Source organism: Podarcis erhardii, assembly GCF_964252035.2.
Source record: "Podarcis erhardii genome assembly, chromosome: 15".
Lineage (NCBI taxonomy): Eukaryota > Metazoa > Chordata > Lepidosauria > Squamata > Lacertidae > Podarcis > Podarcis erhardii.
The window spans coordinates 4,163,567-4,178,989 of NC_138505.1; the positions used below are offsets into that span (position 1 = coordinate 4,163,567).

The 15,423-nt window shown below is 48.8% G+C and overlaps 1 protein-coding gene across 2 annotated transcripts in view; it reads right to left on the minus strand.

Moving 5' to 3' along the window:
• The window catches only part of SEMA6C (semaphorin 6C), a 131,069-nt gene extending 118,769 nt beyond the window's left edge, over positions 1 to 12,300 (minus strand). Inside the window, exon 1 of one of the 2 annotated variants that reach the window (XM_081840873.1) lies at positions 11,974 to 12,300. In XM_081840873.1, coding sequence (XP_081696999.1) covers positions 11,974 to 12,206 — 233 coding nt within the window. In that variant the 5' untranslated portion in view covers positions 12,207 to 12,300. The remainder of the gene's footprint in view (positions 1 to 11,973) is intronic. The other variant, XM_081840874.1, reaches the window with a different exon arrangement.
• Positions 12,301 to 15,423: the final 3,123 nt, after the last annotated feature.

Genomic DNA, 15,423 nt, shown 5'->3' on the forward strand with positions numbered 1-15,423 from the left:
ATGGAGAGATCAGAAGGAAAAGGAAATGCAGAACAGCAGAGACAGAGATATAATTACATAACGAACAGCAATATTTCACTGCTGCTTCAATATTCAAAAGCTGGTCGGCGGAAAGGAAAGGGGGGGGGGGTCGGCGGATTTTAGCCTCCCAGGATACTCTGCAAATTTCCTTAAAGTGGCCACCCTGGAGCAAAGGCACTTCAAAGAGAGGCTGCCAAGTGAAACTGCTGAATTATAAAGCACCCAGAGGTTGGGTGTGATCATTTATGACCTGAGAATGAAGTGTTCTTAGCGTGTTGCCTGGGTCAGTTGGCTTACCAATGCCAGGACGCCTGCATTATCAACAACTGTTTTTGTTCGGCGATTATCCCTGTCTGCATTTCTCTGCTTGTTCCCTCTGACCTCGTTGTTTTAAAACCTTCCATGCCTCCACCTCGGACCTGTAACTCAAGATCACGCTCCACGCTTCTGAAACGGGCCATGATCTACAAAAAAATATGAATTTGTCGGGGCTGCGTTCGATGTTAGTGCTGCGGACCCATTGAAAGGCATGGCCGTGGCTAACTGCCAGGAACGAGCCAGCAATAAATCATACGGCGTTACGTGAAGTTAACTCTTTATGAGAAGAAACAAGGTCTGCTCAGGGGTGGCATGCCTAGTGAGCACAGCAAGTCTACCTTGGAAGGTCTTGCCCAGGAGTCAGCAAACTTTTTCAGCAGGGGGTCGGTCCACTGTCCCTCAGACCTAGTGGGGGGCCCGGACTATATGGAGGGGGGGAATGAACGAATTCCTGTGCCCATAAATAACCCAGAGATGCATTTTAAATAAAAGGGCACGTTCTACTCATGTAAAAACACGCTGATTGTCAGACCATCCATGGGCTGGATTGAGAAGGCGATTGGGCCGCATCCGGCCCCTGGGCCTTAGTTTGCCTATCCATGGTCTTGCCCCTATGAGATAGACTGAAGGTGCCTGCCTCCCCACAGCTGCCCAAGTCACCTCCTCTGTGGTTTTCCCCAAGAAATCTGAGACTACGCCGGCATGTCTGCCTTTGCTCCTCTCTCTGCATGCGTCTCCTGGTCCTGGGAGACCAGGAGAGAGGGGAGCTTGTCGCAGCCAGAGGAAGAGACACCTGTGACTCTTCACCACATTCATCTCTGCTTCTTCGCCTCCCTCCTCTCCTGCCTCTGATTCTGGACTGCTCTCTGACACAGACTCTCCCTTCTCACTAAGCCCTGTTAATCCTTCAACTTTCAACACCTCCTCCTCCTAGTCTTCTCCCTCTTCTTTCTCTGACCACCCATCGCCGTCTCACCACCAACCCCCTGGCTCTGAGCCTTCTTCCCTTGGGCGTTCCCAAGGCTCATTAAACTTTGGTTCAATCATTTCCCAGTAGGTCAACTTCTGTTAGCCAGCATCATATAATGCTTAGTGTCAGGAGTGCGTGCAGGAGCCGGGCCCTGTGACCAGTAGGACACTGCAGGACTGGGGCCTTCCTAAGTTTGTTCTAGAGAGGCAAGGCGCGGCCGCACAGGTGAGGCCGACTGGTAACTCACAGCACTTGGTGGCAAGAGCTGGGAAGGGATATAAGGGCAGCATTTTCCCTTCAGCTCTTTGCCACAGCAACACGTTCCCTGTCTTGCTGCGTTTGGCTCCTTAATCCTCCAACACTTGACTCATGACTCCCTGCTTCTTGATCCTCAGACCCCTGACTTTGTGACTCCTTGCTTCTTGATCCTCGGACCCCTGACTTCATGACTCCTTGCTTCTTGACCCTCGGACACCTGACTTCGTGACTCCCTGCTTCCTGATCCTTGGACCCCTGACTTTGTGACTCCTTGCTTCTTGACCCTCGGACCCCTGACTTCGTGAGTTCTTGCTTCCTGATCCTCGGACCCCTGACTTCATGACTCCTTGCTTCGTGACCCTTGGACCCCTGACTTCGTGAGTTCTTGCTTCCTGATCCTCGGCCCCTGACTTCATGACTCCTTGCTTCTTGACCCTCGGACCCCTGACTTCGTGAGTTCTTGCTTCCTGATCCTCGGCCCCTGACTTCATGACTCCTCGCTTCTTGACCCTCGGACCCCTGACTTCGTGAGTTCTTGCTTCCTGATCCTCGGCCCCTGACTTCATGACTCCTCGCTTCTTGACCCTCGGACCCCTGACTTCGTGACTCCCTGCTTCCTGATCCTCGGCCCCTGACTTCATGACTCCTCGCTTCTTGACCCTCGGACCCCTGACTTCGTGAGTTCTTGCTTCCTAATCCTCGGCTCCTGACTTCATGACTCCTCGCTTCTTGACCTTCGGACCCCTGACTTCGTGACTCCTTGCTTCCTGACCCTCGGACTCTTGGCTTCCTGACTCCTGGCTTCTGGACCCCTGTTCCTGCTCCCCCCCCCGCCATCTTGCCCCCGGTCCCGACGTCCCCAGCCAGGACTTTGATCGCCCCTGAACCGGACCATGACACTTAGAGTGTTGGACATGGGAAAGATGAGGGTTCAAATCCCCATTGGCCATGTAGATCACTGGGTGAATTTGGGGCAGTCACTGCCTGCCTCACCCTCGCCAACATCACACGGTTGTTGTGGGCATTAAACGAGGGCAGGGGATTCTTTAAAAGGGGGTAGTTTAATGCATATCTTTTAAGCTTTGTGTATAGATCTTTACATTAGTATAACTTTCAAAAGTCACTTGTAATAAGATGGAAAAGGTTTAAAATCTGAATTATTAAGTATATAGGGTTTTAAGGATGTGCGTGAATAAATTCTAATCAATGAAACCAAGGAAAAATTATGGTTTAAAAGTTTGTTGGTGATGTTTTTTGCTTTTGGAAAATTAATAAAAATGTAAACAAACAAACAAAAACAAGGACAGGGAGAACCAGGGAAATCACCGTGTGCTCCTTGGGGGAAAGTTAGGATAGAAATTCAATACAGTTGTACCTTGGACCTCGAACGCTGTGAGAGTTGAACATTTTGGCTCCTGAACGCCGCAAACCCGGAAGTGAGTGTTCCGGTTTGCAAACATTCTTCAGAACCCAAATGCGTGTTCTGTGGCTTCCGATTGGCTGCGGGAGCTTCCCGCAGCCAATCGGAAACCACACTTTGGTTTCTGAACGTTTTGGAAGTAGAACGGACTTCTGGAACAGATTCCAGGTTGGTTAGAGAAAGGTGATTTTGTTAACAGGGCGACCCCCTTCTGAAAATCTACCTTTGAAAGTGACCTGTAAACTACAAGTAATCCAGAATGCGGCACCTAGACTGGTGACTGGGGGCGGCCGCCGGGACCATATAACACCTGTCTTGAAAGACCTACATTGGCTCCCAGTACGTTTCCAAGCACAATTCAAAGTGTTGGTGCTGACCTTGAAAGCCCTAAACGGCCTCGGCCCAGTATACCTGAAGGAGCATCTCCACCCCCATCGTTCTGCCCAGACACTGAGGTCCAGCCTTCTGGCAGTTCCCTCGAGAAGCAAGGGTACAGGGAACCAGGCAGAGGGCCTTCTCAGTGGTGGCACCCGCCCTGTGGAACGCCCTCCCAGCAGATGTCAAAGAGAAGAACAACTACCAGACTTTTAGAAGACATCTGAAGGCAGCCCTCTTTAGGGAAGCTTTTAATGTTTGATGGATTACTGTATTTTAATATATTGTTGGAAGCCGCCCAGAATGGCTGGGGAAGCCCAGCCAGATGGGCGGGGTATAAATAATAAATTATTATTATTATTAATTGGAACATTAAGGGTCTCCCCCGAAACTGCAGCACTCAAGACATTGAGATATTTGATCCTCGTTCCCTGTAAGGGACTCTCCACACGGTAACAAAAGCAGGCAGACACCGATGTACTGGAGACCTCCCAAATTTCGACAGAGGCGAAAAAAAGATGATTGGAGAGGTTCTATCAGCTTTCCAAAACTCAACTCAAGTCCGATCGATTCCCTGACTTTCTGCTCCCCCAACCGCCAGCTGCCCCTCCTCTGTCTTTGGGCCCCTCCTCGTCCTCCTGCCCGAAATCTATATAAGCAACATCAATTGTTGCAGAAATTATTAACCTTGCAGCTCGTTCAACACATATCGATCCGTAAGCTTGTTCGATGTAGCCTTAATGCTACGAGAAAAGGCACTGGGATTTCCCATCCATTCAAAACCCAGGACTTAATTCATGCCCCGGGTGCGATTCATGAATCTTCGATGCTCCAGCTTAACCCTGGCCCATCCAGGGATTAAAAGAAGAAGAGGGTCCCTGAGAAAGTGCAGAGTGCACTTCCGCTGGAAAACCGGGAAGAGTCCACACACATGCAGAATTAGGGGAACAGCCCACAGGAGGACCTAAAAGCCTGAGAAAGAGAGAAAGAACTGAATTCAAATCCACACTCTGCCATGAAGTTATTTTCCCTGGACCTTCGACTAGTCGTAAACTCTCTCAGCCTCGCCTACCTGACAGGGTTGTTGTGGGAAATAAGAGAGGGAGGAACCATGGAGGAAAAGGCAGGATGTAAATTCAACAAATAAATAAATAAATTATCCCATTTTTGTTTTCGTTTTTCAAGGAACTAAGCAATTAAAGCACGCTTTTAAAACTGTTGCACCGTGCACGAAACGTTTTCGCCTTGCTCACGGCCCCGATCTTACTCTTTTCTTGGGCAAAAGGGATTTTGAAAATAAATAAATAAACGAATGAGCCGCCGAAACGTCAGCCTTATCCCCAAATTAATCGCAGGAGCGGATAGCGAGCCACCAGCAGCGAAAGCCCCTCACGGCATCTCGGCGTCGCTTGACAGAACGAGGGCAATGGACCCTTCAGATTAAGTGAAAAGCAACAGCCTCCCCCCTATTCTCTGCAGAAACCAAGGCGATTAAATTCCCCTCTCGCCCAAATCCCTGCTACGAAACATTCCAGGGGAAAGCTTCCTTAAGTAACCTTTCAAAACTTTAAAACTTCAAAACTGGCCTGTGGCCAGCAGGCTCAGTGGGCAGTTGAGAGTCCAGCAACCTCCTTCTGGGGGCTATGGGGTCATCATTCCTGCTTTAAAAACTACGGCTAAGGCAGGCTAGGGGAGAAAATGGACGACAAATAGGATTTTTTAAAACAACAACTTTCCAGCTAGTTTTTCCGAGCACACTACTAGCAGGAAACAGAGGGATGTTTTCACAAAACTTGCCTGTAAAAATTGTGTGTATATGTGGGTTGTGTGTGTGGATAGGGGGTTGTGCCTTTGCTGGATCTGCTCACCAAACTTCCTGCCATTCCCACACCCCATTAACCCCCCCCCCGAGTTTCCCCTTCCCACCCCATGCAATTCCCCAAGCTTGCTTTCCACCTTCCCAAGCCCACTGCTTCATGCAAATCTGGGGTGGTGATGCAGCACTGCATATCCTCCAATGGGGGCTGCGTGACGACAGCCTTCAGTTTTTATGCATATAGGAAGATAGATTGATCGGCATAGGAAGCAACTTAGGGGAGCGGTGCCTTGATTTTTTTTCCTGTTCGTAATTAACTCCCCCCTCCTAGCAATCTACTTTAAGCAGGCAAAATTCAACAGGTGCGGTTTTGCTCGCAAGGGGCTCTGTTCAAGGGAAAAGCTTCACCCACAGGATTTCTTTGGAGGGCAACTAAACTGGCGGGAAAGTATGCAAGCATCCAGATCAAACTGCACTCTTCGTCATCGCACACCCCTGCTTCCACTTGGCACCCCACCCTTGGAGGAGGGAGAGAAACTGGAGGTTAACTGTCTGGAACTGGGACCCCTCCCATGGCAAAAGACACTTCTCAAAATACGGCTAAAGTTGGTAGAGCATGAGATCCTTAATCGTGGGTTCAAGAACCCTTTTGTTGGGCAAAAGATTCCTCCTTGCAATGGGTTGGACTAGCAGTGGTGTCCAAACTTTTTTCACAGAGGGCCAGATTTGATGAAGTGAAGGGCTGTGAGGGCCGACCAAAGTTCTTTTTTTTTTTAGGATTTTTTTAAGGATTGAAGTTGTTGAGGTTTTTTAGGATTTTACCCCAGGAAATCAACTGCCACAGGGACCAGATGAAACCGACCGGCGGGCCGGATTAGGCCCCCGAAACAGACTTTGGACATGACTCACATGGCCCCTTCCAACTCAACAGTTCTTCAACTCTATGATCCCCTGATTAAAATAACTAAGTAAAAGTGAAGCTTCGTGGATTACCAGAGTTTACTAGAGCAGAAGCCGAGAGCTTTGAGTTTTATTTACCGTACTTCACAAAATTTGGGGCTGCTTGGTTGTAAGAAAAGACCTCTCTGGAGGCCACCACAATGGCCCTACTCAGAGGTGACCCACTTAAATAATCAAAGGTGTAACTCTTGAGAATACTAATTTCAATGGGTGGTTTCCAACTAAGGTCTGCTTAGCGTGAATCCATTGATACGGATGGATCTAAGTTAGTTGTGTTAGTCAATGGGTCTTCTCTGTGAACCCATTGATACGGATGGATCTAAGTTAGTTGTGTTAGTCAATGGGTCTTCTCTGAGCCAGCGGCTTTGCTTTGAATAGAACTTCATCGGAGACAAATTACGGTAAGTCGCCTTAGGTGAAAATCACAGTCTCCCAGCCTAAACTACCCCGCAAGGTTGTTGTATGGCTGGAGTGTGGACTCTGCCCGTTTGGAGGAAATATTTTGAAAGCAAAGACTTACAAAAGGGGCTGGTTCTCTATTAACCTTTTATAAAAAATCAAAACCGGAAGGCGCTGCTTGAGGAATTCACTTTCAAGCATAAAAATCTTCAAGTTTATCTACCGCTCTTTCAAACAGGCAGAACATTCCCTTATTCCCATCGACAGCCTTACAAAAACACCCCTGTGAGGTAGGCCTGCGATGTTTGAATGCATTTGTTCAACAGGTTAAAAACGAACATGGACCACCAACCCCCCAAACACACTTTCCAGGGTGTCCACACTGCCAAGATTTAAGATGAAGAGACAATAGACAACTTGAATCAATAAAAACAACAGCATAGTGGCCCCACCCTCCAAAGGTCTTAAAATCTCAGCAAAGTAATAAAACAGCTTCATAGAATCCTAGATTTGTAAGGGTCCACAAGGATCATCTATTCCAACCCCCGGCGATGCAGGAATCTTTTGAGGCTGAAACTCCCAACCCTGAGATCAAGAGTCATGCTCTACCAACTGAGCTATCACCTGTCAACAACCAGTAAAACAAGTTATTAGAAAGCAGAACCACAAAATGTGGAGCAGAACAAAAACAAGGCTTTAGGGTTCTCCTGAACGCCCATGCAGAGAAGGCCCACACACTTTCCTCCTTTCTAGGGAAGGTATTGAAAGCCACAAGAGGCCACCACAGAGAAGGCCCTGTTTTATTTCCCTATGAACGAGAACCTGTGATGAGGTCTGTGGCAGAGGCAACGGCAGGACTACAGGCAAGGCTAGTCCTACTCAGAAAACTCCAGTGGCTCCCGAACGTTTGGGGGCCACTGCCCCCTTGGTGCCATAAACTCATCCCCTTACCCTATAAAAAGCATTATTTGTTGCATGTTGCCTTGGGCAAGTTTATGGAATGTACAAATTTAATTAAATAATAATAATTCAGAATAGCAGTTTGCACGACACACTAGGGAAGATAACAACACGACAACATTCAGGACAATTAACTGCACCTTTGTTCAAAATCCAATTAAAACTATTTAGCTTAGTTCAACAGAACTGATGAATTTGATCCAGTGCCACCAGCTTCTCAAAGTCTGATAGTCATTTAGCAGGAATCTTCAGTGTCACATTTAGTAACTGCTGTACTTCAACACGCGGTAAATTCTTAATGCGATGGTTGGGCTTGATGGAGAAATAGCAGTTTCCCCTAGGTCTGGTTTAAAGCCACATAGCAGGAGACTCGAATCACCACCTCCAGTCCCCCTGCTTCTGAGTGCCCCCCTAAATTATCCCCCCGCCCCGCCCCACCCCACAAGGCAGGACTGATCACTCCAGGAACCACTGAAACAGGCCCATCAAAATCAATGGGCATCACCAACTTAGGTTCCTTCATTTCAATGGGTCTACTCAGAATGAAAATTATTTGGAGACAACCCCTGAGTCATCCTAGGGGGCTAGGCCTGTGATTGCACCCCCTGCCAAAGGGGTGAGACCACTCCCCCCATTTCTCCCATAACTGCTCATGGACACAAACACCCACCCAGTTCATAACTTCTATGACAATTGAGAGAGTGCAAATTTGACACACAAAAACCCCCAAACCACCTGCTCATACGATCTGACAAACCTTTCCAGAAGTTGCCACAGAAAGGACACTCTGCCCGTGCTCAGAGACACTGTCTTGGGTGGTGTACCCTGTATTTCTGGGGCTGAATGCTCTGCTGGGAACTGGGTTCTAACTAAAGTTCAAAGCAAGCCCCTTGCTGTCTTATAACATCACCACCACCATCATCATAAGAATTTATTATTTATACACCGCCCATCTGGGTGGCTTCCAACAGAACATTAAAAACACGATAAAAGATCAAACATGAAAAACCTCCCTAAACAGGGCTGCCTTCAGATTTCTTCTAAAAGTCAGAGAGTTATTTCCTTGACATCTGATGGGAGGGTGTTCCACAGGGCAGGCGCCACCACCGAGAAGGCCCTCTGCCTGGTTCCCTGTAACTTGGCTTCTCGCAGGGAGGGAACCGCCAGAAGGTCTTCGGAGCTGGACCTCAGTGTCTGGGCTGAACGATGGAGTTGGAGACGCTCCTTTAGGTATAAAGGTAAAGGTAAAGGGACCCCTGATCATTAGGTCCAGTCGTGGCGGACTCTGGGGTTGCAGCGCTCATCTCGCTTTATTGGCCGAGGGAGCTGGCGTACAGCTTCTGGGTCATGTGGCCAGCATGACTAAGCCGCTTCTGGCGAACCAGAGCAGCGCACGGAAACGGCGTTTACCTTTCTGCCGGAGTGGTACCTATTGATCTACTTGCACTTTGACGTGCTTTCGAACTGCTAGGTTGGCAGGAGCAGGGACTGAACAACGGGAGCTCACCCAGTCACGGGGATGCGAACCGCCAACCTTCTGATCGGCAAGTCCTAGGCTCTGTGGTTTAACCCACAGTGCCATCCGCGTCCTTCAGGTATACATTACTATTATTCCTCAGGAGCAAAGTTTCTGGAAAGCTACAACTATTGCCATTCATTTCACACGGGCAGATGGAACATCAGTGGCTCTAGATGTTGTTGGGCTGGCTCAGGGGTAGTGGTGGGGGGTTGGAATACGCCAACATCTGGAGGACCAGGCCACAGGTGCCTCTCTGTCCTTGGGACAGTTTAGCAACCTCTGCAGTGATCTATACAACATGCCCACAGGATTAGGCCCATCTCAGTGTATTCCCCTTACCCACCTGGAATTAACAAACCATCTCAGCCCTCAGTTACCATCTCTCCTAATGGTGCCAAGAGTCTTGCTAGCACAAAGATGGAAGAATGAGGAAACCCCAACGAAAGAACAATGGCAAGAAAAACTGATGAACTATGCGGAATGGGCTAAATTGACATACAAACTGTGTGATGAGGACGACTTCAAGGAAGAACGGGAACTTTTTACAAATGACCTAAAATGACTACAGAAGCTGTACACCGGCTCCCTCGGCCAATAAAGTGAGATGAGCGCCGCAACCCCAGAGTCGGCCACGACTGGACCTAATGGTTAGGGGTCAATTTACCTTTATGATAGACAAGGCAAGGATATGTACAATTTTATAACATGCAGAGAACAATATGGGTAAAAAAAAAACAGAGAGGGGAGCTGAGGGGGAATGGGAAAAAATAATATAACTAATTATTTGGACTGATAATTTGTTATGTTGTTTAATAAAAATATTTTTTTTAAAAAAAGAGGAAGACAAATCCTAATGAGGGCGTGCTCAGAAGTCAGCCCCACACAGAGTTTGGCAAGGTTTGTGCACATCAAAAGAGCCCCATATCAGGAACAGGTAAAGGAGGGCCCTTTCAAAGGTCTTTTCTGCCTTACTGCCGGGAACATCGGGAGCTGCCTTCTACAGAGTTCATCTACCTCAGCACTGCCTGCACGGACTGGCAGCAGCTCTCCAGAATTCCAAGCATTTCCCAGTTCTACCAGACGCTGCAAATCACAGGAGGGGGAGAGAGTTCTCTTGAACTCGGGTCCGGCCGGGGGGGGGGTGCTTCCCACAGAGGCATCTCTTAGAATTTTAGAAGACTGTCTGAAGGCAGCCCTGCTTAGGGAAGTTTTTAACATTTGAAGTTTTATTTTGTTTTTAATGTTCTGTTGAAAGCCGCCCAGAGTGGCTGGGGAAACCCCATCCAGATGGGCGGGGTAGAAATAATAATTTATTTATCATCATCATCATCTGGTTGGCCACTGGGAGAACAGGAGGCTGTAGAAGCACACACACACACAAACACCCCTTTGTCCTGATCTCCAGATTCTTCAACTCAACTCAGGGAAAAACACATCAAAATTAAAACTCATTTCGTTCCGCAACATTTATATACCGCTCCATTGCATTAAAATACAAAACAAAACCAAGCTCATCTAAGCGTTTACAAACAAAAGATGAACCAAAGTTTGCCAAGTCTATTTACTGCAAAAGGTCTACTCAGAGTAGGGCTAGCATTGGAATCAACCCTGTGTGTGTGTGTGTGTGTGTGTGTGTGTGTGTGCGTGTGTGTCTCTCCCCTGCCCCCCACTTTTCTTGGATTCTGGCAGTCCCAGAAGTCAGCTGAGCCTACTTTGTCCAAGATCAATGCCACAAAAAGAGTTTCAGAGCTGGCTCCTTTGACTGCGCCTCCTCCCCCTTTCCCCTCTCCAGCTACGAAGGGAGCTCAGTTACAATTCTCCAGCTGTGTGAGTTTTGGCTTCACTTAATTGTTTCAAAACAAGAGTTTTTTTGGCCGCAGGATGGGAGTCCTGGAACTCCAGCCAACTCCACACACACACACACACACACACACACACACACACACAATCACACTTTTTCTCTCTGTGTTGCTTGCCCCCTTCAACGCACGCACACACACCAAAATAATAGCCTGTTTATTTGGGGAGGAAAGGAGAGCCCGACTGGAAAACAAGCTCGTGGCTTGATCCCTTGAAAGTAAACCGAAGTCCCCGAAGAAGACAAGAGACATAATTCGAGGATCTCAGCTCCTGCCCGTAACCACCACCACCACTTCCTCCTCCCTGCCTTTCTCGGAGGAGAAGTTTCCAAGCCAAGAGCAACAACGGAGCCGAAAGCCAAAGCAACAGGACTGGAAGTTCACCAGGTATAATTTCGCCGTCAGCAGCTCTGGGCGAAATTTCGGACCAGGAAATTGACTTACGAGGCGCTTTGGGTTCCAAACAGTGGCGCAAGCTGGGCGAAGGAGTCGTGCAAATAGAATATTAACAGAAACACAAAACAGAATGCAATATAAATTCGTGTATTAATTCCTTGACGATTTTGTATGAGATTTTGGCTTAACACCCAACCAGTTATTGCTTACTATTACGGACACTGCAATTGAGCTATGATGAGTTGGGGTTTTTTTTTGGAAAAGTGACGCTTGTTCTTCTTCTTGTTAAACATCTAATGCAATTTTTTTTAAAAAAAGTGCGTGCGTTTATTTATTTATTTAAAAGGGGGGTGGGCAATGAAATCGACCAGCTTCTAAAGTTGAAACTGGGGGGGGGGGTCTGTTTCGCGATCCTCGGAGTGGATCGGAACTGACGCGCAAAGAGAGAGGGCGCGCGCTGGTTTGGGGGCTACAGGAGAATGGTTTGTTGTATTTTAGGAAGGTTGAAGAGGGGGTTGAGGGTTTTTTTTTCTTTTTGGGGGTGACTAGATGCAAGCCACCCCGCGCGCCAGCCGCCGCCGCAGCGAAAAGACCGTCGCCAGAGCGCGCTTGGCAATGCAAGCCCCAAGCGCATCCTCGCCAAAAGAATGCCACCCGCCTCCCGGAAAGAAAGAAAGAAAGAAAGAAAAGATATTGCCTTACCTTGGGAATCCAGGAGCTCCTTTCCTCGCCTCTGCAGAGGAGAAGGGATGGGGCGAACCGTCCGAGGGAAGGAGGGAGGGAAGAAAGAGAGTGGTTCTGAAAAGACAGAGCCAGTAGAAAAATAAAATAAAAATCAATCTGGTGCAAGATTCTCTGCGCGCCTGGAGAGGACTTAAGGAATTAGATGCCTTGCTTTGGAGCTCCGATGGCTGAGCTGGAGGAAGGAAAGGCATAAGGCAGGGGTGGGGGGAGAGAGAGGGGGGGAAAGAGGTGGAGAGACGGCGAGAGAGCTTACAAACAAAGCCCCTGGCAAGGCACAGGCTCGTAACTCAACGCCCCAGCGCAGGCCAGCCCGCCCCTTGCAGCAGGGCGCGCCAATCTGCGCCGGGCGCCCTTGCGCGCAGCTCCGCCTCGCCTCGCCCGGCCCGGCCAGGCCCGCCTTCGCCTCCCTCCGCGGCCGCCGCCGCCACGAAAGCCGGGATCGGGGCCTCCGACGGCAGGAGGCAGGACCTGGGCACGGGGAGCAAGAGTGACCTTCAGGTTCCTCCGGATAGCAGGGCGGTGAGGGAGAGGAGGGCGCAGGATGGAGGAGGGAGACAAGGAAGCAAAAAAAAGAAGACCCAACTCAGCACTTTGCTAATGCAAGGGGGGGGGGGTTCGAGGGAGAGCCCTGCTCGGAGTAGACCCATTGGGGTTGGAGGGCGGGGCGGATCCGGCTTGGGGTGGCAAAGTTGCGATGGGGTAAATCGGCAAGACTTCGGCGTTTGCAGAGTTCAGACGTTGTTGTGGTTGGAGAAGCGAAGCAGCTGAAAAGGAAGGCTCTGATTTTTTGGGGGAGGGGGGTGTTGCAGGACTGAGCCCCGCTGCAGGATTTAATTCCTAGGCCAGCCTTCCCCGCGTTAGAAGCCTTTTTTGTAGAATCATGCCGTTCTGCGGAACAATGAGGACTGGAATCTTGACTTCATTTTAAAGAGCAGTGCTGTGGTTCAGGAGTGGAACGGCTGCTCTGCGTGCAGACATTCCCTGTTCAGTCCTCGTCGTCGTCAGATAGTGTTGGGAATGTCCCCGTCTGAAACCCCGGAGAGCTGCTGCCGGTCCGTGTCAGCAGTATGGAGCTATATGGAGCATGGTCTGACGCAGGATAAAGCAGATTCCTGGCTTCCTATTTGAAAACGTTCTGAAATAGCTGCAGGATAGCTCCGCTGGTAGAGGATGAGACTCTCACTCTGAGGATTGAGGGTTCAATTCCCAAGTTGGGCAAATGGATTCTTGCATTGGAAGGGGTTGGGCTAGATGCCCTTTGTGGTCCCTTCTGATTCTGTAATTTCCCGAGCAACACTGTGTGTCGCAGGGGTCAGCAAACTTTTTCAGCAGGGGGCCGGTCCACTGTCCCTCAGACCTTGTGGGTGGGCGGACTATATATATATATATTTAAAAATAAACAAATTCCTATGCCCCACAAATAACCCAGAGATGCATTTTAAATAAAAGCACACATTCTACTCATGTAAAAACATGCTGATTCCTGGACTGTCTGCAGGCCGGATTTAGAAGGCGATTGGGCTGGATCCGGCCCCCAGGTCTTAGTTTGCCTACCCATGGTTAAGGAGAGCAACAGTCAAATAAAACAGGTCAACAGAAGCTGAAGAATGAATTTGTTTTCTTCTTAACCGCCTTTCTGGGTCCTGTGGCACTCACCCAAAGAGAGCTCTTTCCCACAGCTGAGCCGCAGTGTGCCTCTGAGCATGGGCTGAGTGCAATTCCTGCATCTTCCAATAACTGTTGCCTGCCTTCATATACCCATCCAGAAATGGGGCTAAGGAAGCTCAAATTATTGGAACAGTTCAGGGCCTCAAAATGACTTTAGGCAATTACTCAACACGTTTAAGCGCCCCTTGGTCAGTTGCGGACTCTACTACATTGAAGGTTTTTAAGCAGAGATTGGAAGGCATCGGGGTGTGTGAGTGGGTGTGGATATATTGCTGAATTGTCAAAACGTCAGGGAAAACCCGGGTGTATGGCAACACAATGGAAAAAGCAGCAGAAACCGCTCCTAAAGCTTAAAAGCACTATTTTGGGGGTGAGGTTCCCCCGAAAAAGCTCAACAATTTGGGGGTGTCAGGAATTTTGCTTTTTGAAATACGGCAACCCTAGTCATGGATGCTTTAGTTGAGATTCCTGCGTTGCAGTGGGCTGGACTAGATGACCCTCGGAGGATCCTTTCCAACTCCTGGATGATTCTGTCTCTCCTACCAGGGTCTAATTTGGGGTTGGACGAACCACACTCATAATTCCCTTGAGTGGAAAGGACATTCACTCGATGTCTAATGGTGTGAGCGGAGTCAAGTTTTGTCTGTCTCTCAGTAGCCAAATAAGGAGCCTGAGGACTAGCGACTTGTTTAGTAAATAACAACAACAACAACAATAATAATTTATTTATACCCCGCCCATCTGGCTGGCTTTCCCCAGCCACTCTGGGCGGCTTCCAACAGAATATTAAAATACAATAGTCTGTTAAACATTAAAAGCTTCCCTAAACAGCGCTGCCTTCAGATGTCTTCTAAAAGTCTGGTAGTTGTTGTTCTCTTTGACATCTGCTGGGAGGGCGTTCCACAGGGCGGGCGCCACTACTGAGAAGGCCCTCTGCCTGGTTCCCTGTAACCTTGCTTCTCACAATGAGGGAACGGCCAGAAGGCCCTTGGCGCTGGACCTCAGTGTCCGGGCAGAAGGATGGGGGTGGAGACGCTCCTTCAGGTATACAGGACCTGCCTGTTTCGCCAGGTGCTGCTCAAGGCGAATAAAGGGACCAAAATATAACATCATTGTTGTTTAGTTGTGTCCGCCTCTTCGTGACCCCCTGGACCAGAGCACGCCAGGCCCTCCTGTCTTCCACTGCCTCCCGCAGTTTGGTCAAACTCATGCTGGTAGCTTCAAGAACACTGTCCCACCATCTCGTCCTCTGTTGTCCCCTTCTCCTTGTGCCCTCCATCTTTCCCAACATGAGGGTCTATTCCAGGGAGTCTTCTCTTCTCATGAGGGGGCCAAAGTACTGGAGCCTCAGCTTCAGGATCTGTCCTTCCAGTGAGCACTCAGGGCTGATTTCCTTCAGAATGGATAGATTTGGTCTTCTTGCAGTCCATGGGACTCTCAAGAGTCTCCTCCAGCACCAGAATTCAAAAGCATCCATTCTTCGGCGATCAGCCTTCTTGATGGTCCAGCTCTCACTTCCATACATCACTACTGGGAAAACCAGAGCTTTTACTATACGGACCTTTGTTGGCAAGGTGATGTCTCTACTTTTTAAGATGCTGTCTAGGTTTGTCATTGCTTTTCTCCCTAGAAGCAGGCGTCTTTTAATTTCATGATATATGAAGTATCATTCATATGTGTGTGTGTGTGTATATATATATGTATATATATATACATATATATATACACACACACACACAT